Source organism: Mus pahari, chromosome 16 (assembly GCF_900095145.1).
Source record: "Mus pahari chromosome 16, PAHARI_EIJ_v1.1, whole genome shotgun sequence".
NCBI lineage: Eukaryota > Metazoa > Chordata > Mammalia > Rodentia > Muridae > Mus > Mus pahari.
In genome coordinates, this window is record NC_034605.1 from 2,667,430 (window position 1) to 2,692,122 (window position 24,693).

The 24,693-nt window shown below is 44.5% G+C and overlaps 1 protein-coding gene across 2 annotated transcripts in view; it reads left to right on the plus strand.

Moving 5' to 3' along the window:
* The window catches only part of Ccdc3 (coiled-coil domain containing 3), a 99,110-nt gene that overhangs the window by 72,967 nt on the left and 1,450 nt on the right, over window positions 1–24,693 (plus strand). Inside the window, exon 3 of one of the 2 annotated variants that reach the window (XM_021215579.1) lies at window positions 21,550–23,480. In XM_021215579.1, coding sequence (XP_021071238.1) covers window positions 21,550–21,822 — 273 coding nt within the window. In that variant the 3' untranslated portion in view covers window positions 21,823–23,480. Of the gene's footprint in view, window positions 1–21,549; window positions 23,481–24,693 lie in introns of those variants that run through there. The other variant, XM_029547692.1, reaches the window with a different exon arrangement.

The following is a 24,693-nucleotide window of genomic DNA, read 5'->3' on the forward strand; positions in this document are numbered from 1 at the left end:
TAGCCCACAGAATCCCAGGCTTCAGGCCTGCCCTAGATGCTTGAAGACACTGGGAAGGACCTGCTCATTGCCACACCCAGCATACCCAGGCTCGCCCAAGTTGTTATGATTCACATATGAAATGTCTCCCACAGGTTTGTGTTTGAATACTTGGTCCTAGCTAGTGGCATTACTTTAGGAACATTTTGAATGTGGGGCCCACCTGGTGAGCCTAGAGGCGTATCTCAAGAGGGACCATACTTGTCTCCTGTCTGCTGTTGCGATATACCAGCTATCCCTAAACTCTTGTCACTCAAGTCATAAGATAGCTGCTTCCATCTTTGCTGCCATGATGGACTGTGTTCTCTAAACCGTGAGCCAAAATAAATCCATAATTGCCCGAGTTGTTTCCATCAGGTATTCTGCTATAGCAAGAAGTAAAATAACTAACATACTAGTATACCCATTGCTGAGCCAGCCCTTAAGGACTCAGGCTCTAGGTGCAAAGCCAGCCCTTATGGATGGAGATGCAGTACTCCCACAGTCCAAGATGATATAGATTAAGTACCAGATATTCCACCAGCCCCATTGGTTGGCTCTTATGGATGCAAGCTCCAAGTCTATCCCTGAAAAAGGGGCCCAGGGGAAGTGGGGGAGGGAGAGACCCACACCTTGCCAGAGTTTACCTATTCTCTGGTCTGTCAGGCATGGGAGGGTTGCTAACTGCCTTCCACTCATCATTGGGTGGGCATTCCTCTATCCCACTCTTCAGGGGGTGGCCAAGGGACAGCCCTACCTGGGGATTCCTGGAGTTACCTTGCTAAAGCCCCAGGGTTATAGGAGAGGGTTGAGGGAAGAGGTTCCCAACACCTTTGAGAGTGAGTGCAACGGATACTGGAGCACAGGAAGGCCTTCTAATGGGAGATTAGAAATGGCTCATTAGGAGAAAGCCTGTCTCATCCTCCAAGTGCAGTGGGCCTTGATGAGCAGAGACATTCTATGGTTTTAGAGCTTTATTATAGAAATGCAGGGAGAAAGAGAGAAGGTAGAGAGAGGGGGGAGGCTAGAGAGAAAGAGAGTAAGAGGGAGAGAGGAGAGGAGAAGACAAAGAGAGGAGAGGGTAAGAGTGAGGGGTAAGAGGGAGATAAGAGTGAGAAGTAAGAGAGCAAGGAGGGGCAGAACAGCCCTTTTTATGGTCTTTACTATTGCTAGGTAACTGGAGAGGAGTTTAGCCTGAAGGTCAGAAGCTTGGGCCATTGCTTACGTGACTACTGACCATGCTTTGCTTGTGGGGGCTGTGGGGGGGGGTAACTTAGGCAGGGGCCAGAATTCCAGGAGCATGAGGGAACGCCTACCATGTCATGAAGGTGAATTATCACCATTCCCAGGGTTTAGACCTCAGCTCGACTGGAGACCAGCCTGCAATTCCCCACACTTCATGACAGTTTCCATGGTTAAAGGATACATGATCACCTCTGTGGACTTGGGTTCCAGCTATGTCCAGCATATCTAGGAACTAGACCTCGATATCTATCAGAATACTGGCCTCTGCAGACTAAGACTTAATGGTCCTACAAAGGCATTTTAGCTCATAGGCTAAATCTCCAAAGGACCAAATTAACTGATTAACCCTTGTAAATCCAGACATGACTAGCTTTCCCAAAACCTCTGGACTGGCTACTGATGAAGGGTTTTGTTAGATAAAATCAGTCTTCAAAGATTGGAATATACATCTACTTCTACAACTGTGTAGATACCACATATGACTACATGAGTCAAAAAGGATCAGGAAACATAAAAATAACAAAGAACAATAGAAAGCTTAACTGATTCTAATGAGAAGGAGACATGTGAACTCCCTGACAAAGAATTTCACATAATTATCTTAAGGAAACTCAGCAAACTATTCAGTGAGTCAGGAAAACAATTAATGACCAAAGCAAAAGAAATTAATTTTAAAAATTATAGAAATAAGAAGTATAAATGAAATGAGCCATGTAAGAGAGCAACCCACAGCAGAATTGATCAAGTAGAAGAGATACCTATAAACTCAAAGATAGGATGAGAAAATATTGATAGGGAATGGTGAAAGTTTTAGAACTTCTGGCACAGCATTCCAAAGAACAAAAAGTCAGTTATAGCAATTCAAAGATGAGAAGAAAGAAAAGATCATAAAGCATATTTTAGGAAAAAAATTTCAAATCTAGACAACAATACATGTATGTTCAGACATATAAGGTCAGTGGGGCCTGGGGGCGAGTCTGGCACTTGAATCTGTGAAGTAGGCTTGGACTGTGGGTGAACTTCATCTACGTTCCAATCATATCCAGTCCAAAGGAGACTAAATCAAGATAACTGTTAAGAATGAGAGACAAATGTGAAATTACAAAGGCAGCAGGAATGACACTATTCCCCCGAGGAAGTTACAATGGGCAAACAGCAAGCTTTCTTAATAGGAGCTTGGCAGGGTAAGAGGATGGAATGACATGTGCTAAGGAGAAACAAGAGGAGCTACCAAGCAACACTGTCTTTCAGAAATGAAGGTAGGTGAAGGCTCTTCAGCACGAACAAGGCTAAGGAGATCATCATCACCAGACCTGCTTTAGAAAGACTCTTAAAAGCCGGGCATGGTGGCCCACGCCTTTAATCCCAGCACTTGGGAGGCAGAGGCAGGTGGATTTCTGAGTTCGAGGCCAGCCTGGTCTACAAAGTGAGTTCCAGGACAGCCAGAGCTATACAGAGAAACCCTGTCTCAAAAAACAAAACAAAACAAAACAAAACAAAACAAAACAAAACAGACTGTTAAAGGGATTTCTTCAAGTTGATGGAACAAACCAATGAAGGATAAAAACACATTAGTGTTAACAGTCAAATTGAGAAAAGTCTATCAATTTAATAATATGTAAATGTATATAAAACTTATCTTCAGCATGCAAGAGAAAAAAATTTAAAATTAATTGCTAGAATAATGTGTCAAATAAATCATGATGTAAAAAAGATGTAAATTAGAACATGAGATCTGGGTATGGTGTCATATGTCTGCAGTGTCGGTGAGTGGAAGCATGAGGATCAGAAGTTCAAGGCCAGCCTGGCCTGTTTGAGGCCACTCTGGTCTACAGTGAGACAGACTCTGTCTCAAAATGAAAAGACAAAACAAACATAAAATGTGGGTGGGGAGTTGTCCAACTGTAGTTTTTAAAATGAATGTGAATGTGTATATGTGTGTGTTGTGTATGGAGGTGCATTTGTGTGCTCATGGGTATGTAGGCAAAGGGATACCTCTGGTGTCATCTTCAGGAACACCTTTTATTTATTTTGATACAAGGTCTTTTATTAACTTGGAGCTCACCAATTAGGCTAGTGACTCCCCAGGATTATTCTGTCTCTTCCCAGGATGGTGATTTGTTTAGGCATCAAAATCAGGTCCTTCGACTTTGTAGGCAAGCACTTTACTGACTGAGTTGTCTCCCAATTACCAAACTGTAGATTTTATGTTTGTTTGTTTGTTTGTGTATTTTGAGATAGAGTCTCTCTCTATATAGCATGAGCTGTTTGGGAACTCAAATAGTCTAGCCTGTTCTCCAACCCACAGAGATCTGCCTGCTTCTGCCTCCGAAGTGCTGGGATTAAAGGTGTGCACTACCATACTGGGTCTACAAACTGTAGTTTTAGGAACATGACTAATGGTTGGTTTAAAATAGCCTACTGGAACTATAAAATGTTTTTTTTTGTAAGTCTAGGTAACCACAAAGTCCAAACTTTTGTAGATATGCCAAGTATAGTAGGGGATTTTAAAACAAAACAAAACAAAACAACAACAACAAACACTGGCCAATGCCTATCAGAAGGCAGGCGGCAAAGGAGAAAGGAAGGCGCCACACATTCAGAAAATAACAAATGGCAGGAATTAGCTCTATCAACAGTTACCTATCACAGATGTAAAGAGACTAAAATCTGTGATCAAGAGACATACTGTGACAGAAAGGATTAAAAAAAAAAGACCTAGAAAGAACCCAAACTGTATGTCATCTATAAGAGATACACTTCACCTTTAAGAACACTATAATTCCTCTCAAGTACCCACAGCACATTTTGCAGGACTGATAAGCTAGGCAAAAATGTTGAACTATTCTGGAAGACTGAAATAACATCAAGTATTTTCTTTCTGGCCCAAATGGTATGGACCAGGAGTAATTTCCAACCAATTGTAACTAGGCAGAATCTTATCACGCTCTTAAAAATGCAAAATGTCTCAGGAAAAATTGACCATGGTCAAGGATTTATCCCAGGGCTGCAAGCATGGCTTAATATATACAAATCCATAAACAAGATGTAGTATATTAACAGGGTGAAGGGCAAAACTCATGTGGTCATCTCAGTAGGCAGAAAAAGGAGTTTGGCAGGATCTAGTGTCTTTTCATGATAAAAATTTTCAACAAATCAAAGAACATATCCCAACACAAAAAAAGGTCACATACCATAGCAAGGAAATGGGATTAGCCTATATGTTCACCAAGAGATAAATGGAGATGAAAATATGGTATATAGATACAATGGAATTTTATTTAGTTATAAAAAATGAACCTGCAATTCACAGAGAAATGGATGGAACTAGAAGTGAGTTAACAAAGGCTCATAAAGACAAACACTGCATGTCTTTCTCTCATGTTAGAAGATCATAGCTTCTAATATATGCATATGTATTTATGTGGGAGTGGGGAGAGTCAGCCAAAACAGGATTATGAAAATCATATAAGGAACCAATTGTAACTAGGTAGAATCAAATAACACTTTTAAAAATGCAAAATGTCTAGGGAGAAAAATGCAAACCTACTTTGCATGCTACAGTATATTATATGGAAATGGTGTGTGAGTGTGTATGTGTGTGTGTGTGTGTGTGCGTGTGCGTGTGTATGTGTATAACATACACACAGCTAACCCCAAACACTTATTGGTGAAATGGTCAAAGCTTTTCCTTCAAGGTCAGTAAAGGTGAACACAAATCATACTGACCAATTCTGTTCAGCACAGAACTGAAGTCATGGCTAAAACAGTTGGGCAAGGGAAGAAATAAAAGGCATTGGAAAGGAAAACATTAAATTGTCTGTGTTTGCAATGGAAGAAATAAAAGGCATTGGAAAGGAAAACATTAAATTGTCTGTGTTTGCAATGACATTTCAGATATACAAAGCCCTGGAGTTCACAAAAAAAAAAAAAGTCTATTTGAGCCAATAAATAAATCCAGTGAGGCCGAAAGGTATGTATAACTCAGTAGTGTATCTATACAGCGACAGTCTACCTAAACTGAGAAGAAAATAATCCCATTTACAGGAGCTACAAGAAATGATAAAATTCTTAGGAATAAATTGAACCAAAAAAGGTGAAAGATCTTTACAATGAAAACTACTCACAGCATCGATGAAAGCAATTAAAGATGGTAAGTAGAGATATCCCTGTTCATGGAGTAGAAGGAGGAATGCTGTTAAAACATTCCCACAACCTGAGATGACCTGCATGGTCAAGCCAATCCTTAGCAAAAGTCCAGTAATCGTTTCCCCAGGAATGGAGATTTCCATCCCAAGGGAACAAGGAAGAGAGTGGTAAGGGCCAGGGCACCTCTCTCATTCTCATCATCACTAACCATCAGAGAGATGCCAATTAAACCATCAGAGAGATGCCAATTAAACCACCGTGGTTGTATCACCCTGTACCTCATGGAATGGCTATAATTTTAAAAAGGTAAAAGTTAAGATGATTAGTCACTTTCTTATTACTATGATCAAATACCTAACAGGAAGCAAATGAAGGGAGGGAGAGTTTATTCTGGCTCACAGTTTGGTGGTTCAGTCCCCCATGGTGGGGAAGGAGTGGAGGTTAGGAACAGTGTTATTCTGCTTGCTCACATCAGGACACACCAGGAAGCAGAGAACTGGGAATATTCTTGTACACCTGCCCTGCTCCTTGGCTTTGGGCTGAGCATCCATCTCATGGGCTGCTGCTGCTCTTGTTTAGGGTGCGGGGGCATCTTCTTTCCTCCATTAATACTCTCTGGACATGACCTCACAGACTAGAGAAATCTAAACCTGGTTGAAGTTGACAATGAAGATTGACTACTGTACTAAGTGTTGGTGGGCGAAAGGAGCCCTTGCTAATTAGCTATCAATTAGTACTGTGGTGTGGAAAACTTCATGGAGGTGTGTGTGTGTGTGTGTGTGTGTGTGTGTGTGTGTGTGTGAGAGAGAGAGAGAGAGAGAGAGACAGAGAGACAGAGAGAGACAGAGACAGAGAGAGAGACAGAGAGAGAGACAGAGAGAGAGACAGAGAGATTACCTTAGATTCCAGAAATCTCACTACTGAATATCTGAAGTGAAGTGTGTGTAGTGTGAAGGATGTGTGGTGGTTGCATCAGGGAGGATCTGTACCTTGTGTGTTCAGTGCTTCATTAGTTATAATCACCAAGCTATGAAGTCAGCCAAGGTGCCCAAGGACAGGATATAAGTGAACTAAAACAGGAATGTGGTCTCACATATTTTCAAAGTCTAAAATGAATAATCTCACTGGGTGTGGCAGTGGCTTTAATTTCAGCTCTTGAGAGGCAGAGGGAAGTAGATCTCTGTGAGTTCAAGGTCATCCTGGTCTACAGACTTTCAGGATGGCCAGGTTATATAGAGACCCTGTCTCAAAACAAAAATAAAATGAAGTAAAAATGTAAAAAGAATGACCTCAAGGAAGCAGAGAAGGGAATGGTATGTACTAGAGGCTGAGGGGGAGGAAGGAGGGAGCTTTGATGGAAGGATACAAATCTCAGGTACATAGGAAGAATTCGTTCAGTGGTTAGCATACATTATACGGTATGCCTAGTAAGCTATAAATATAAATATTATATCAAATGCATATTATGTATTTGAAAATTGCTGCAAGTTGGACTGGAATCAGAAGTTAAGAGTGAGAACTGTTATTGCTCTTACAGATGTCCTGAGTTTGGTTTCTGGCACCCACATTGGGCACCTCAGAGCCACCTAGCTCCAGGCAGTCTGATGCCTCAGGCCTCCACAGGCATCTGCTCTCATGGCCACATACCCACACATGTACCCACACATGTACCCACACATGTACCCACACATGTTAAAAACAACCTGAAGAAATCTTTTATAAAACAGAAAAAAGCGGGCATGGTGGCACATGCCTTTAATCCCAGTACTCAGGAGGCAGAGGCAGGCAGATTTCTGAGTTCCAGGGCAGCCTGGTCTACAGAGTGAGTTCCAGGACAGCTAGGGCTATACAGAGAAACCCTGTCTCAAAAAAACCAAAAACCAACCAACCAAACAAACAAACAAAAAAACAGAAAAAAGGCTGTGAAGTTTTATGTTGTCATACATTAAACGGTATCTCATACTAAAATTAAGTATGAGAGTCACACAAGTTAATTAAATTAATTTAGCCTCTATCTATCTATCTATCTATCCAAATAAGTATTTCAAAGAATAATAAATCTGGTTTGTAATAAAAGTTCATTTTTTGGCATCAAACCCAGGGCCTTGCACATGCTAAACAAATCATTTATCACGGAGCTATACCCCTACATCATTTAACAAATAAAAAATACTAATTGGTTTATAGTCAGATTTTTTTTTTAAAAAAAATCACACTAAAAGAGAAGTGAAAGGTTTTTTTTGAATGGTGAGATTATTTTCCCTGTTTTCTAGTAGTTTCCAATTCTTTGACAATTGATATTTTTCATTCAGTAAGGAAGATAGAACAGCAGGCTGTTAAAAAGATATGCAGGAATAGCTTGTAAGTTTATATATATATAGGAAAGGTTAACTTATTTACATTGTAACTTTTCTCTGACAGACAGTAACCCCTACAGGATCTGGCCAAAGCTCCTGGTAAAATGTGCTGGGTAAAGCCCTTTAATCTAATGCTTTCCACATGGAAATTTTTGCCTATTATTAAAGCTTTCCAGTTTACAAAGACTGAATCCAACACATGCCAGGAAAGACAACCCTTGGATTGGCAGAAGTATTCTTCTGTAGTATCCGTCCCTTCGAGTTTGTCATCTGTTGTTTATAACTTTTCCAGTCACATTTTTACCAAATGAATTATCAACTGAGATTTCATTCTGGGACATAGAATTATTGACTGAGTCTGGCAGTGTGTTAAAATAACCACAGTCAACATGCAGTGACCTCAAGGCTTCCCCAGTATGTCCCTGCTCCCCCCAGCAGTATCAGATTTAGCAAGAAAGGCAGGGGAGGCTGGGTAATAACTCCATCAGTAACTTGCTTGTCATGCAGGCATGAGGCCCCACGTTTGAACCCTAGCATTCTAGAAACAAGGTGTGTAGACTCATACTCTAATCCCAGCACTGGGGAGCTGAAGGCGGGAGATCTGTGAGACTTGCTGGCAGCCAGTCTAGCTGAATCGGTGAGCTTCAGTCAGTCAGAGAGCCTGTCACAAATGTAAGGTGGGGAGCCATACTGACCTCTGATGTCTGTATGCCCACACATGGGTAAATATCCAGCCCTCAAAACACATGCACATGGTAGAGAGGTGGGAGGAGAGGAAGGGGGGAGGGAGAGAGGCAAGGGAGGGAGGAGAATGGTGGGGAAGAGAGAAGAGGGGAAGAGAAGGGAAGGGAGGAGAGGGAGAACAGAGGAAAGGAAGAAACACTTAGAGTGTGTGCAAGTCTCGAAGCAAAGTCTTAGACATTCCACCCCATGCCCCCAACCCAGCTCTTTCCAACATAGTCCTTTGCCCCTTTCAGCTCGGGGGCCACCTGTCTTAATTCAAGAGCATAAAAACGTGTCTGCGTTTGGTAAATTCTCCAAGATGAACAGTCTTTGTTGAGTCTGGCCTTGGATATGTCCACGTGGACAAAGTCACCGATCTCTACAAAGTAAATACAAGCAGGCCCTCAGTTCCCCTCTCATTCCCCAGCAGGGTGGGCAGTAGGAGCTCTTGGAGTTTCCAGCCAGCCATGGGATGCCAGGCAACTGCAGGAGTCACAAGGAAGAAAACCAGACTCAGCTGCCTCTCTCAGTGGATGAGCTAGAGACTGAATACTAGCTACCAGTGTCAGGTCAAATGTGTGTTAGATCATTTATACCTGTGAGAGGGAGCACCCGTCTGTTGGAGCATCTGTGGAATGGAGCACCTTTGAGAGAGAACACCCATGAGAGGGAGCCCCCATGAGAGGGAGCACCCGTGGGATGGAGCAGCCGTGGGATGGAGCACCCAGGAGAGGGAGCAGCCGTGGGATGGAGCACCCATGGGATGGAGCAGCTGTGAGAGGGAGCACCTGTGGGATGGAGCACCCGTGGGATGGAGCACCCGTGGGATGGAGCACCTGTGAGAGGGAGCACCAGTGGGATGGAGCACTGGTAAGAGGGAACACTGGTAAGAGGGAGCACTGGTGGGATGGAGCACTGGTGAGATGGAGCACTGGGAAGAGGGAGCATCTATGGGATGGAGCACCTGTGGGATCGAGCACCAGTGAGATGGAGCAGGAACAGAGAGGTTCTGCTCTCAGATCCCTCGTCTCAGTGGAGCTGGTGCCACAAACACTTGGTCTGCAGTCCAGCCTGACACTCCATATCCTTGTGAGAAGGATGTGTTATGGATGTTTCCTCCACTGAGGTCAAAGCATGAGCATCATTTAGGCATCAGCAGTAGTCCAGAGGGTGGAGCTTAAGGAGCCCACCAATGGCTCAGTTGTAGTCTGTTCATCCAGGGCCAGGGCAGGAATGAACAAAGATCCTCTTATCTCAGCAGCAGCAGGGTCAGCTGCTGGGTTTTAAGGAAAACCCATGGGTGAATGATACCCTTTCACCCACGCAGTGTGAGGCACTACAGAGGCATGCATGCATGCAGGATCAACCATCAGATCTTCACAAACCTGAGATTCCAGGACCGGGGAGAGTGAGGCCATCCCTCCCACGGGTGAACCACTTCAGCCAGTCCGTAGTGTAGAGCAACATCGGCTGCTGCCGTAGAGAGAAGCATTAGCTGGTGTGACTGGCTAAGGCAGGATTATGATATTTCAGGAGGCAACAAGAGTTGGAAAATGTCTTTCTGACACTGTCACAGAGAAGACTGCAAAGGAATGCCCAAGGCCATCATCTAAATGGCTCCCTGCAACTAGATTCACATTCCATCTACTGTGATGCTGAATTTTTGGAGTGAACCCCTGGAAAACCAATAAAAATGTAAAACAACCCCTCCTTTCCGTTCAGGTGGGAGCCTTCTCTCCACTGCAGAGCTGAGCATCCTTCTATCCCAAGAATCTGTGATTTTAGCATTTCCGGAATTGACAGGGTTGCTTACTCCTGTCGTACGATGGGGTTTCAGATAGTGAATAACTCTTCTCAAAGAAGGAGGCATGAGTTACATCATTTCTGAACTATATTTGACCATGCAGCCACCCAGTGAGGTGAGTCTTTTGTGGAACCCATTTTGGGAAACACTTTGCAGTAGATTTATAGTAACAAAGACACAGCTCTATTGTCCATGTAACTACCATAGATAGGAAGAATCGGCTTACTCTGACAGAGAATTCACTCCCAGCAGCCCAACCTCCCCTGTTCTTAGCATTCAAACCCTAGCCATCCAAGAATTTGTTCCCATCCTCCTCATCCTCCCCAAGGCACCATCTTCCACATGATGATCCTGAATGGTCTGATTTCTGTTGCTGTGATAAGCACCATGCCCAAAAGCAACTTAATGGAGGAAAGGGTTTATTTCAGCCCACACTTCCAGATTGTCGTCTATCATTGAGGGAAATCGAGGCAGGATTCAAGCAGGAACCATGGAGGAATACTAAGTGACTCACTCATGCTCAGCTAGTGTTCTTACACAGACCAAGCCCTAGTGAAGCCTAGGGATGCTGCCCCCCCCCCCCCCCACTGTGGGCTGGACCTTCCCACATCAATCATCAATCTAGATGACGATTCACCCACATGGCCAGAGGCCATGTTACTTAATGGAAGGTTTCTTCAGAAGACCATATGTTAAGTCAAGTTGATTACTGAAGCTAACTATACCACGAAGCCTTATGAAATCCAGCATTTTCCCCCTCAAATGCTCTTTTCTCATTTCCAACATGTTCTTCTACAGGATTTGACATGGGGATGTACAAGTAAGACCAAGGCAGGATCAAAAAAAAGAACATTTATTACTTTTAGAAATCCTAAAAGTCAATCCAAATATAGTCAGAACAAGTCAAAATGATTAAACATTCTTGGGAGTCAGAGAGTCTCAGGGTGATGGGGGACCTCTTAGAACACTCAAAAGATCATTTTCATGGTTGCTTAGGTTCAAACCATTGAACTTGTTTCTGTTTCAACTTAAAACTTTTCTTCCCATTATTCACTAAGGACTTAACTATGTGCTTGGCACTGGATACAAAGATCTTAACTCAAGGGGTTCAACATCTGGGAGGCCCAGGACAGAGTGAGATGAACCACAAGAGAACAATGTGATGCACTTAAGTGGATTCAACAGGGATTACTGGGCTCTGTCTGGAGGACTCAGGAAGGCCTCAGGAAAAAAAGACTTGGAGAACCCAAAGAATGTTATCAATTATACAAAGATGTGAGGAAGGTTCAATAGAGAAATACCTGTGCAAAGACCTACATGTTTGAGAGACTCTACTATGGTTGCAAGGAGCTTTCAATCAGTGAGGGTCAAGTTTGTCAGATGTCAAAAACTCAATAGTTAACCAAGTTAATCTTCCAGGAAATTCAATGAAATAGGCTTAGTCAAAGTTCTATGGTTGTGAAGAGATATTATTATTAGATATTTTCTTTATTTACATTTCAAATGTTATCCCGAAAGTTCCCTATACCCTCCCCCCATCCCTGCTCCCCTACCCACCAACTCCCACTTCTTGGCCCTGGTGTTCCCCTGTACTGGGGCATATAAAGTTTGCAATCCAAGGGGCCTCTCTTCCCAATGATGGCTGAATAGGCCATCTTCTGCTACATATGCAGCTAGAGACATGAGCTCTGGGGGTACTGGTTAGTTCCTATTGTTGTTCCACCTATAGGGTTGCAGATTTTTTTTTTTTAAAGATTTATTTATTTATTATAGGTAAGTACACTGTAGCTGTCTTCAGATGCACCAGAAGAGGGCATCAGATCTCATTAAGGATGGTTGTGAACCACCATGTGGTTGCTGGGATTTGAACTCAGGGCCTTCCATGGCAACTCTTATTTAAAACAACATTTAATTGGAGCTTGCTTATAGTTTCAGGTGTTTAGTCCATATCATTATGGCAGTGAGCATATAGGCCACCATATAATACATCTGGATCCACAGGCAGCAGGAAGAGAGAGACACTGGGCCTGGCTTGAGCTTTTAAAACCCCAGAGCCCACTTCCAGCGACACATTTCTCCCACCAAGGCCATAGCTCCTAATAGGCCATTCTCAAGTAGGGCCACTCCCCAATAACTACACATTTAAATGTATGAGCCTATGGGGGGCATTCCTATTCAGTTACCACAATGGTGTTATTATGCTAATCTATGTGTGAGAAAACTTTGCTAAGGCAGATCTTTGACTAAGGCCCTACTGTCAGATGATGGGGCAGGTCCCACAGAGTAACAAATACCAATGTGGGGTGTCAAATCCTATGAACTAGGATTCAGTCCCAGTTTTGCCTAACTCTGAAGCCCCCCACCTTTTATCAGGGGTGTTTGATGGTCCCTCCTTGGCTAAGTGAATTGGGGGTGGGGCCTGGAGATGAGCTCAGACAGGCCAAGTGGGAGGCCTGGGCCTCCTTACTTTGTCCAGTGGGAGATAACTCTCACTCCAACTTTCTCTCTCTCTCATGACTTTCTACCCAACCCCATGTCCGCCTTCCTCTTCCCCATATACCTCGCCTTCAGGTCACACAGCCTTTTCTTCTCTTGGGCACCTGGCACAGAGAAGGCAACACTTTTGACTTTGGGTAGTGCAAAGGAGCTGCCAACGAGTCAAATGCTGTCATTGGCATCTCAGGCTGTCCCTCAAGAGAGTCCTCAGAAGAACCGCCCTGTTTGTCACTTCCAAGGTTTGGGTGTTTCCCCAGTAACTGTGGGTTTGGCCCAGCTTGGGGACTGTCTGTCTGTCTGTCTGTCTGTCTGTCTGTCTGTCTCTCTCTCTCTCTCTCTCTCTCGTTAAATGATATAGCAAGGCTAACTTTCCAACTTATTTGCAGAAGGGCCAAAGAGAGCTGGGGCCAGCTGAGCCCCTGTAGCGCAGATGGTGAAGCAAGCATGCCTGTATTGTACTGTTTTTAGACCTTCTACCGTTTAAAGTTGTATAAAGTTTACGCCTCCATCTGCACTTTTGAAATTGGCCACAGGCTATTGGGCTGGAGTGCAATGACCTTTGGACAAATATTACTGGTATCCTGGGCTGTGACCCACAGAAATCACATGTCGGTGTTCCAGAGTGGTATGAATGTGATTGTGGGGGTGAGGGGTGGATATACAAGGTCCCAGAACGCTCTGATTAAAATGTTCGTCTATTCCTTGTCTTTCCTTAATTCCTTGGCTGTGGAACACCTTCCCTCCCAGTCCATCCAGTGCTTAATTATCACATTTTCACCTCCATTTGTCCCTCCTGAGACAGGTTTTAGATGTTCCCCACTCCCTAGCCTTATGAAGAACTGGATAGTAAATACCTTAAGCCTATGGACCATAAGGTCTTTATGGCAACTACTCAACTGTCACTGTAGCACAATAAATGCCACAGATAATATGCAGACATACAAATGTAACTGTATTCTAATAAAACTTTACTCAAGTGGGGCAAGATTCTGTGATAGGCCATAGTTAGATTACCACTACTCTCCATTTAAAAAAAAAAAAAAATCCTCCCCCACTTCCTTCTCATTTTTTGAATCCCAAGAATGGGAATGAGGTGTTTAAAATGCAAGCTATTTGTCTGTCTTGTTACTTTTGGACAGTCCTTTTGTTTCTTTATACTTCGGAAAGTACACATTGTCTTGTCCTTGTAGGTGGTTATTTAAATTGAAAGCAGCTGTGCAGAAAGACTCTCCGAGAGCACTTGTTTTGCCCACTACTAGGAGACAGTGACTTTCAGACTCACTATATTTGTTTGGCTACATACAATGCTTACCAGTGTGTTACAAAGTAACCCAGGAAACCCTCCTATCCCTCACATTGCCCAGGCACACAAGGGCAAGTATTTTGTTTAGTTTTGTTTGCTGAAGAGAACAAAAAGGAGGTGAGCAGGAAGGAGGGAGGGAAGGAAAGAGTATAAGAATGCTAAACTCATTTGGAAGTGGTAGATGATTCTAGACTGTGGCGTGGATGCCCTTCCTTACCATCTCAAGGTTGTGACTATAAACCCTCACAGAACCTGAGCTCCTGGGGGAAAAGAGAACCAGATAGGAATATACCAAACAGAGGTTCAGACAAGGAACACTCCACACGTGTGTCCTGTCAATGGAGGTGGGCGACCAAAATGGCTACATCAAGATCACTTGGCCTCAAGGATGTATCAGCACCAATCCCATAATCCTCTCTCTTCTCAGCCTATTGTTATAAGGAGAAAGGGTTCCTGACTAGGTACTGGGGGCCTTACAATGCTTCCTACAGGTGTTTTTATTGAGATGCTCAATGAAAGAAATATGCAGACCAGCGTCTGGAAAATGTTGCAGGGTATTTGATCACACTGTGAACCCTGAGATTGTGTTGGTTACTGTAAATAAAAAAAAAAAAACAACAACCCTGTTTCTTGTTGTGGTGTGGCTCAGCCTTAGCAACCACATTTAATCCCTCTGGATGGAATACAGACACGCCCTTAGTACTCACCTTTAATCCCAAACGATGAAGGTAAAGTTAGTTTGTAGAAGGAAAGACCCGTCTTTGAAAGTGATGTCTAATTGAGGGGCAGACAAAGTGACAAATCATAGAAAGACTTGACAGAATAGGATCTGCCTAGCTCTCTTGAAGAGAGGAAAGAGAGGTAGGGCAGGAAGGAGGAGGGGTCAGTTTTACCAGGAGAGTCTGACAGACAGGTTGAAGAGACAACAAGCTAGACACAGGTGAAGACAGAATGAGCCAGAGAATGAGAAGGAGTTAAAAGATTAGAACATATTGCTGGAGTTAGTATGAGGACAAGCAGAGCAATTCAAGAGAAACTGAGAGAAGCCAGACTGAATCAGTCAGCTTGGAGAGTAGTTTGAGCCAGAATAGCTAGGCTGACCAGCCATCCAGAGTTCAGAAAGAGCTAGAAATGGTGAGTTTATTCATCAGTAAGTCTCAGAGGCTGGAAATATTCTAGGCCTAGATAATATTGTTTGGAGGGTAGAAGCTTCCAGGACTAGGCCTAGGTTAGCAGAGTGAGGCAGTCACCCTCAGAGACGATTATTAACCTCAGGCAAATAAGAGGTACTTTTATAGCAAAATACTCATGATAAAGTTCCAAGGAAAAATTAGAACAGGCAATGTAATAACAGCATGATTCCAGTTTTGCTTGAAATCTTTAGGTACTTTCCTGGACCAGAAACCCAACCGTAGGAATACATGCAGTGAAATGTCAACAATGCCTTTCTCTACGTGTATTCACGGATGATTTAAACTGTCCACTTTGGGATTTCTTTGCGTGTGTGAGTATATACATATACCTGTTTGTGTGCATGAGCTGTGTGCACTGTACACATGCGTGTAGAAGCCAGAGGCCAACATTGAGTACCTTTTAAAGTTATTTTCTACCTTACTGTAATTTATTTATTTTTAACATTCATATAATGTGTGTACTGCTTGGAGGCCAGAAGACAAGTTACAGGAGATAATGGCTCTCTCCCTCCACCATGTCGCTCTTGAGAATAAAATTCAGGTTGTCAGGCTTGACCACCTAGCTGGTCCCACACCTTTTTTTTTCTTTTCTTTTTAGACAGGATCTCTTAGTGTGACCTAAGACCCAGGGCTTGCCAATCCGACTAGGCTAGCTGGCCATCCAGACTCAAGGATGCTTTCTATCTCTGTCTCTCCAACCCCAGGGTTATAAGTGTGCATCTCTGCAGCTAGGTTTTTACTTAGCATCTGGGGAGCTGAGCTCAGGTCCTTGTGTTTGAGTGGTGCCAACTAAACATCCATCCAGTCTTGGTTCCTTATTTATCTTTTAAAAAGTTGATCTATAATTAGCTTGTTACTTCTTCAGCTTTAGAAAGACACAACTTTAAAAGAGAAGGAAGCCTGGGGACCTCAGCCTAACTTGTTAAAAGTCAGAAAGCAACCTCCACCTCCTGGCAATTTGCCCATCTGCCCCAAATCAGGCATTCGCTCAGCCGCATGGAAACTTCCAGATAAAACTCTGCCACAGGCCAAGTGGAGGTGCTTAGGCATCTAGCTGGAGAGTCATCTTCCCGGTTTAGCCTGGGGAAAGTGCAGGGGTTCTGCAGGGTAGGCTGGGGAATGTGTGGCTTCTCCTCCCAGGACCTTTCCTGTTGGTTCTTCAAAGACTATGTGTAGTACCTGCTCCAGTCCAGCCCAGCCCGGCCTTCCCCCTCTGCAGCTCAAATTACTGAAGAAAGGACCTCAAAGCTAAATGAGCAAATAGCACATCTGGGCCTTTTCTATTTTTTTCTTTTCTTTTTCCAGAAAATGTTAAGATATTGAGTTCATTTGGAAAGTATTCCACAAACAGGAGTTTCTTTTTCTTTCTCCTTTCCTTTTCTCTTCTTTTCCTTTTTCTTCCTTTTGTCTTTTAGATGTCTTTTTAATTTTTTTTACTTAGTCACTTTAGATCTCACTCACTGCCCCCCCCCCCTCATAGTCCTTTCCACATGCAGGAGATTCAGGGGCCCCCACCTGCTCAGAAACAGGAATTTAAAGAAACATGTATTTGAAAAGCATAGTTTTCTTCTTAGGAATTCTCACTTTTGGGGGAGCAGTGATGGCTAGAACCCAGGAGACCCACTTTAGCTTTTATGGGCAACAGCTTCGTTATGGTATGGTATTGTCTCAATGCACGTGGCATCTTTGCTGAAGAGGAAAGACTTGTGTGACAATAGTCTTGGATTATGCCTTTGCTACTGGTGGCATTGAACACATGAGTCCTTTGATGTCTTTCTTTGCTCCTCTGGGGGAAGGAGAAGCCATGAGGACCACAGGATGATTCACCAAGAAACACATTTAACCTTGCTTTGGAAATTGTCATTTCTCCCTTTACTACACCCACCCCAACCCCAAGACAGCTTGGTGCCTCTCAGATTCATCTTGCCTTCCTCAGGTCATTGTCAGGGCGTTCTTGGCTGCCTGTGTTATTTGTGCTTTCTTGCCCTGGAGTCCCTAGAATAGGGACTTGTTTGCCCTTGGGACTAGGAATGTTGGGGACCTAGGACATGGTGATAGCTCATGTCTCATGATCCCTTTAACTCTTCCTTGATGTGATAGTCTGGGATATACTCGTGGATTCTGCTCAGATGGAAAGACCTGGGTCTCTTGTTTTAGTAGATAATGCTTATCATCTTCTTTTATCCTGTTCTTGAAAAAATCTACTGTAACTCCTGCAAGGACTTCAATATAAGGGGAATGGATACAAAGTGTTTCTCCTAGCTACTTAGACATATGGAATTTTAAAATATAGAGGTCGTACTTACTCACACATATATGATAGAAATAGTATGGGCTCCTCAAGGTTCTTGTACAAATTTTCTCTTCTGTGTATGTGTGTGTGTGTGTGTGTGTGTGTGTGTGTGTGTGTATTGGGGAGAGTGGATCATTTTGGCCAGAAGAGGGTGGTATTGCATATGTGGTCTCCTTGAAACACTGACATTCTAGGAGCTTAAAACCATTAAAATGACAATTTTGGAACACTGACTCATTTTTTCCATATATCCAAAATTGCTAGGCAACAAGAACCCACAGGTCAATGGTGAGTTAGATCTTGAAAAATTTGTGATCTGCCAAGGACACAGAGACTCATTGTGTATTATATTATCCCTAGTGTGAGTAACTGCAGGAGAGAGAGTGTGGTCTAGGTGGCACCATGAAAGTGGACCCACAGAGGGCTTATGAGATTGCCAGACAGCTAGATATAGTGGCATATGCTTAGAATCCCAGCACTCAGGCCCTGAGGTAGGAAGATCATAGAATTCACGGCTAGCCTGGGCTACATAATAATTCTGAAACTAGCTAGGGTTACGTGAGACGTGTCTTTTTAAGAAGGTTCAGAGAGAGCTTCGGGAGGCTGGCGCTCTAGTAAGAGAGATGGAGGCATAGACTTGGAGTTGGAAAGGACCACAGTGAGCTGGTGGAAGAACTGGGATCCAGCATGCTTTGTGGTCAAGCTTGTGGTGCACAAACTGTTAGCAAGACTGGAGATGTGTAGGAGGGTCTGACCACAAAGGTCCAGTTTTAAACCACGTCCCTGGATTTTCAACTACTGGCTGACAATGACTTTAATATGTATCAAGACATGAGCCCAAAAGCTTTCTAGAAAAAACTCATTAAATCTTTCAACCCTAGTGTTTAATTTTATGCTACACGCAATGAAACTGTGGGTGGCCAGTCAGGTTTCCTGAAGTGGAGACTCTGAGAGGAGAAGAGCAAGCAAGAGTCTTTTCAGAGAATAATCCTGTCATTAGAGGCATGCCTGGGGGCAGGAGGGCAAGATGGGATAAAGGAGCAGTCAAAAGGTAAAGCTATTTGTAATTCCAACTTCATTGGGGCCCTCGTCTAGCTCATGGGACACTGTGAAGCTGAAGATGTCCCTTCAGACATGTTCCAGGATAGGATGAGGGGCCCTGGAGTTCCTAATCCCTTGTCCCACCTAGTCATTAACTGCAAATGCTGGAGAAAAGGGAAGACAACCCAGGCAGGTTCTAGAAAGTCAACTGAGGACTGTCTCCTTGTAACACTCCAACAAGCTGGAAGCAGACTTTCCAGTCCCAGAGCCAGTGTGGCTGGTGCTATGCAGAGTCCACCACACCGAGGTCAAGAAACTTGCCTGATGTGAGAGCACTGGGAAGCAGAAAAGGAAGGGTGAGAAAACCAGGACAACTGGCCTGAGAGTGACTTAGTCAGGGCTTTCCTGCTGTGAACAGGCACCATGACCAAGGCAACTCTTAAAAAGGACAACATTGAATTGGTGCTGGCTTACAGGTTCAGAGGTTCAGTCTATTATTATCAAGGTGGGTGCTTGGCAGCATCCAGGCAGACATGGGACTGGAGGAGCTGAGAGTTCCACCTCTTGTTTCTAAGGCACCTGGGAAAAGACCGGCTTCCAGGCAGCTGGGAGCTTTAGGGCAGCTAGGGTCTTAAATCGCATGCCCACAGGGACACACCTTCTCCAACAAGGCCTCCAAATAGTGTCACTTCCAGCCAGGCATATTCAAACGACCACAAAAGGCCACACATCTAACCATACTGCTGTACCACAGTGTAGGTGGCGGGAGCTAGAGGAGCGCTCTTCCTCAGCACAGGAAGGGCGCTGGGATCCTTCCTCCGAAACCAAAGTCTGCAGATGCTGAAGTTCCTTGTGTATTATGTATAGTGTGGCACTGAATTTGTATACAGGAACCTCTGGATGATGTAGAACACCTAACACCACATGTATAAACAGTTGCTGTACTGCACTGGTTTCTGGCAAACAGTCTATACATGTCCCAGTAGAGATGCACCCATCCGTTGTCTCCCTACAAAGTACACACAAGAAGCACAGGGAACATATCCTAAATGATGGGTATTAGAGACAGACTAAGGGTCTGAGAGATGGTGTCAGGCTATAGCTGGGGAAGATTAAACCCCATTCATGTGGATTCAGGGTAGTTCTTAGCTTGTACATGCAAATTATGCTTTTAGGAGCTTCCAGACTTTTTCTTTTTATTTCTCCTTTCTTCCTCTTTCTCTTCCTCCTCCTCTTCTTGATACATCGTTGGTTGAATGTGATGAGGAGGACCCATTATCAAGAGCTGTACTACCAAAGGCCAGAACACCACTGTCCTCTGATTAGAAATGGAGTCTACCGTATCTGCAGGATCTGTGTGTATGTGTGTGTGTGTGGGGGGGGGGGGGAACACATGATGTGCAGTGGTGAGAAGACCCCTTACTTCCTTATGAGAGTGGGATCTAGCTTATAGCACAGGACTCAAGGAGTACCCAGAAAGATGGCTGGAGAGATGGCTCAGTGGTTAAGAGCACAGACTGCTCTTCTAGAGGTCCTGAGCTCAATTCCCAGCAACCTCAAGGTGGCTCACAACCATCTGTAATGGAATCTGATGCCCTCTTCTGTTATGTCTGAAGACAGCGACAGTGTACTCATATACATAAAATAAATAAACGAGAGAAAAGGCTCAGTCTTTCCACACACCTGACCCCTCTGCTCCTGGGACACAGCACTGTCACCAGCTGCTTGTGCATTTTCTCAGAAAGAGCACACACATGTGTACACGGGGTCAGCCACTATAGCCCTCATCTCCCAATGTCCACATCATCCTGCACTGGGCTTTCTATAACGCCTTGCTACAGCGGAGCACGTTAATCCCTTAAAGACACAAGACATAAAGCGCTTCAGTCATGTAATGATTTACTTTCCTGTCATCCTGTGTCTGCTGGACAAGGCTCTGTGGTTGAGCTGCGCTCTCAGCCCTGCTGTGATTTTTGAACCAGGTCTCTTTTGATGGACATTTTAAAGATGTTTTGAACTCTTTAAAACAAAACAGAAACCTTGTGTTTGGTTTTGCATTTTAAAACATACATATTGGAGGCAGCCTTGTTTAGCCCAGTCTTACCCCAAATAAATGCAAGGCAGTCCTGGCTCAGCCTCACAAGTGTGGGGAATCACAGGCTTGGAGCACTATTTAAGTCACCTTTCAAATAACAAATGATGGGATACAGCTCAGTGGCCAGGCACATGTGTAGCACGCTCTGAGGCCACTGGGTTTAATCTTCACCACCCACCCCACAAGGAAGGAAGGGACAAACACCATATCATGTTTGTATACCCGATGGTTTGCACATGTGAATGTATTTCTGTGAGATGAAGCCTCAGAATCACTAGGGCGAAGGATGCACAGTCTTTGTGTGGACAGAGTCCATCTGTTCTTTATGGGGTCTACACATTGTCTGGTAGAGTTCTGCTGCTCCCATCTTGACTTTGGGAGTCTATAGTCAGAAGAGGGCTGCAATGCAGCTGGGAGCAGAGGACTTGCTTACATGCTGGGGGCCCTAGGTCTAATCCTTATTATCCCCCGCCATCCATAAATCTGTAGAAAATAATAACCTGCCATGGCTTTAAACTGCTTTTACCTTTGTAAGCAAGGCTAAACATCTGTTTGCATGCTCAAGGGACAATTATGGCTCCTCCCTGTGAACTACTCCATTTCCTTGTGCATATGCTTACTGATTTATGGGATGGAGCTCATTCCTTCCAGCCGCCAGTGACCAATATTTAGAATATCCTTCAAACGAAAACTCCTGCAAAGAAGAGCAAAGTGGGGATTCTGTTTGTATCTGAGGTCAGGCAGGATTCCTGCGCGGATGAAGGTGGCCATTGCCTGACGCATACCTTCCGAGACTCACCTACCCCTCCCTTTGTACTGTTTCTGCCCTCAGCTCATGTGCTCCTCGGTGCAGAAGGCCCTGTTTGAGGAAGAGGACCATGTCAAGAAGCTTCAGCAAAAGGTGGCCACCCTGGAGAAGCGGAACAGGCAGCTCCGGGAGCGGGTCAAGAAGGTCAAGAGGTCTCTGAGGCAGGCACGGAAGAACAGCCGCCACCTGGAGCTGGTGAACCAAAAACTCAGCGAGAAGCTAGGGGGCTCCAGTGCTCAGCAGCACATCAACGCTCTGGGCCGGGAGCCCGCGCGCGCCCCCTATCTGCATGGGTAGCAGGTACAGGTGGATGCAGGCCTGCCTTGCCTGTGCCGGCTGACTGAGAACAAACACAAGCTCTCTATATGCACTTACTTCAAACATTATTGTAGATATCCGTTAGGCATTTGGTAGAGTCTAACTGGGTAAAGTGGCGCGTCTTGCTTTCTTTCCCATTGGGTGCTGGCCTTACTGGTCGTTTGACTTCAGATCCCATGTCCCATGCCGCATGTCCTCTTTCTGTCCTGCTGCCACGCAAGGGCCTTAAAACCAGAAGGCAATAGGACCTTGAGTCTGGCCCTCAGCCTCTAGAAAGCCCCTTCACTGGGGAGAGAACGTTCTAGAACCTCGGCACACACGAAGATATCACAGGACTCTCTTATTCCAGAAGAGAGTCGGTGTTGAGGCTAAGCAACCAGGGTTGGCACACACATGTGTGTTCTAAAACTCTCTGGAATGTTCTGCCTTTTCACGTGTTTTTAGAAATGGTGTCTATGCATAAATATGCAGGGCACCCACCCGTGCTTCGGTCAGCATTTCTCCCAAAGCTGAAGGATGTTAAGACTTAATGAGTTCATCACAGACAAGGGAACCGGGCGAGGAGCTGAGGCAGCTAGTAATTGGTAAAGATAAATTATACCTGTTTTCCAACCCCAGCTCCCCAGGGCTGACACAATTCCCTACAGGATGTTTTAATCTAAAGAGTAATTGCTTTTATAGGCATACCACATCTCATCACTCATGTTCCCAAACTGGAATTAAGCTCAACTTAACTTTGTGGAGTCTTAACTTTGTGTTAGCGCAGCTTGCCATGGCTCTGAGTTTAAGGTCACTGACCCTAACACACCGAGACTTCCTACTCTGCAGATACAGCTCCCTGTCTGGGGAGATTCAGTAAGCTCTATGCTCCCACCTAGGCTCCCAACGGGCTTTGTCCGGGGAGTCTAACCCAAGCGTCTATGCAATCCCCAAGCCTCTGCCCCAACACACACACACACTCTGCTCAGGTTCTCATAAAAGGTCTACGTGTACACCAATAGAAGTATTTGCATACCATACACTTTCTTTTAATCAATAAGAGTGCTCTCACTAGCCTTCCCATGGCCATGTTTGATCGTGTCCCACTGTGTTACTAAGAAGTCAGTGGAGTGGCTGCTGGTTCATGGCTTCTGATGATGGCCCTCCAGATGGTGGCCCTTCCACACACTGTGCCACCAATAGAATCCTTCGGCTCTACACCATCGACCACCCAGAACCCATTCTAGACACATGATGCTGATAAAAGTGGCTATACTGTCACACTGCTGCCTTTCTGCTTGCAGGAAGTTCAGGACTCTGTGAGAAGTCCCTCCTGTCTTATGAGTATTGGTAGGGGAGGGGATAAGTCTGTGCCCTTGGCTGGACATGGCATGATGGGAAGAAACTTCTATTCTGGGACGAATCTTCATCCACTCTCCCCCACTCAGCCTCTTTAAGCAGTGCTATTCATAATATGCTACATCGGTGTACCTTCTCATTAATTCTCCCTGGGAACATTAAGTTAAGGCGGTTTTGCTGCCTCCCAAGGGAAGGGTAAGCTTAGAGGTGATAGAGTCAGGACTCGGAAAACTGTGGAAGCCACCGACGCCTCATGCTCTGCTTTTCCAATAAACATGAGCAGTGGTTCCAACGGCTGTAAGAAAAAGTGAGTGTGTCTTTGGATTGGGGAGGCTTGAGGGTTTCCAGCTTCAGCCTGGAAAAGTCATTTAGAGCCTTTGGGGAGATAGCTGGAGTGACCCCAGAACCCCGAGGAGACTGTTCAAGCCTGATCTCCTGCCCTTCCCTGATGGATGTGGCCCGAGTCTCCCTTCCCCCCCCCCCCCCGGGTTCACATCTCTCAGCGCACCTGTGCTCCTGCTATGCTGCTCCCAAGGGACATGCGGTGTCATTAATCAATGTCTTCAGCCATGCACCGAAGTCTTGCTAAAGGAGACTTCCATGGGTCCCGTAATCTTCTGCCTTGTCATCTCGCCACAGCCCTTGCCACCTGTCAATCATACCAGTGAAATGTTTAATGCACGGTCAAAGGCTGACTCCAAGCATCGCTCAGAACATGACACAGTTTTCTCCAGTCTGTCCTAGCACCTTCTGTGAAGTGCAGGCTATTGCTTTACTTCCCTTCAAGGTACCAAAGACAAAATGAATTTTCCAAAATCACATAGTAAGCAAAAAAGCAGGTGGACTTATTTACTCTTTAAAGACTCAGAGACCCTTTAACTGACAGTCCCCAGGAATGTCCCACTGGCAAGGTGTGGACCACAACAAGTGTGGGGATGAAGCCTACAGTATGTTGAATGTCAACATCTTTGGTGGATTCCCATTCAGGACACCATCTCTGTTGTACGGTTTACTCTATTTTAAAACACCTTTTTTAAACACCAGGCTGTCTAGCACAGTATGACTCCAGCCTGGTAGAAGTTACCGGAGTCCTTGCATCCGGAGCACAGGACTTATCTAGTTGGAAGAGACAAACCTAAACTCAACTCGTGGTGACTTTTAATCATATGGCAGAATCAATAATTCATGGTCTGTGAGGTTTTTTTTTTTTAAACTGGTAGGGCAGTGCACACCTATAACCCTACACTTGGGTAGAAGCAAAAGGGTCCTTAGTTTGATGTTAGTGTGAACTGTGTAGCAAGACCCTGATCTCACAGCTCTCCCCGAAAAACAGAGCACCCCAGTTTATATTAGGTTTGTTCCCACAGGATATTTCATTTAATAGTCTTAATAATTTTACAGAGTAGATGGATTGACTCCTATTCTCCAACAGGAATCGAGGTTTTAGGGCCTAAGGTGCAAGTGGTACATGCAGTGAGCTGGCCCTCTATCTCTGCTTATCTGGAGAATGGG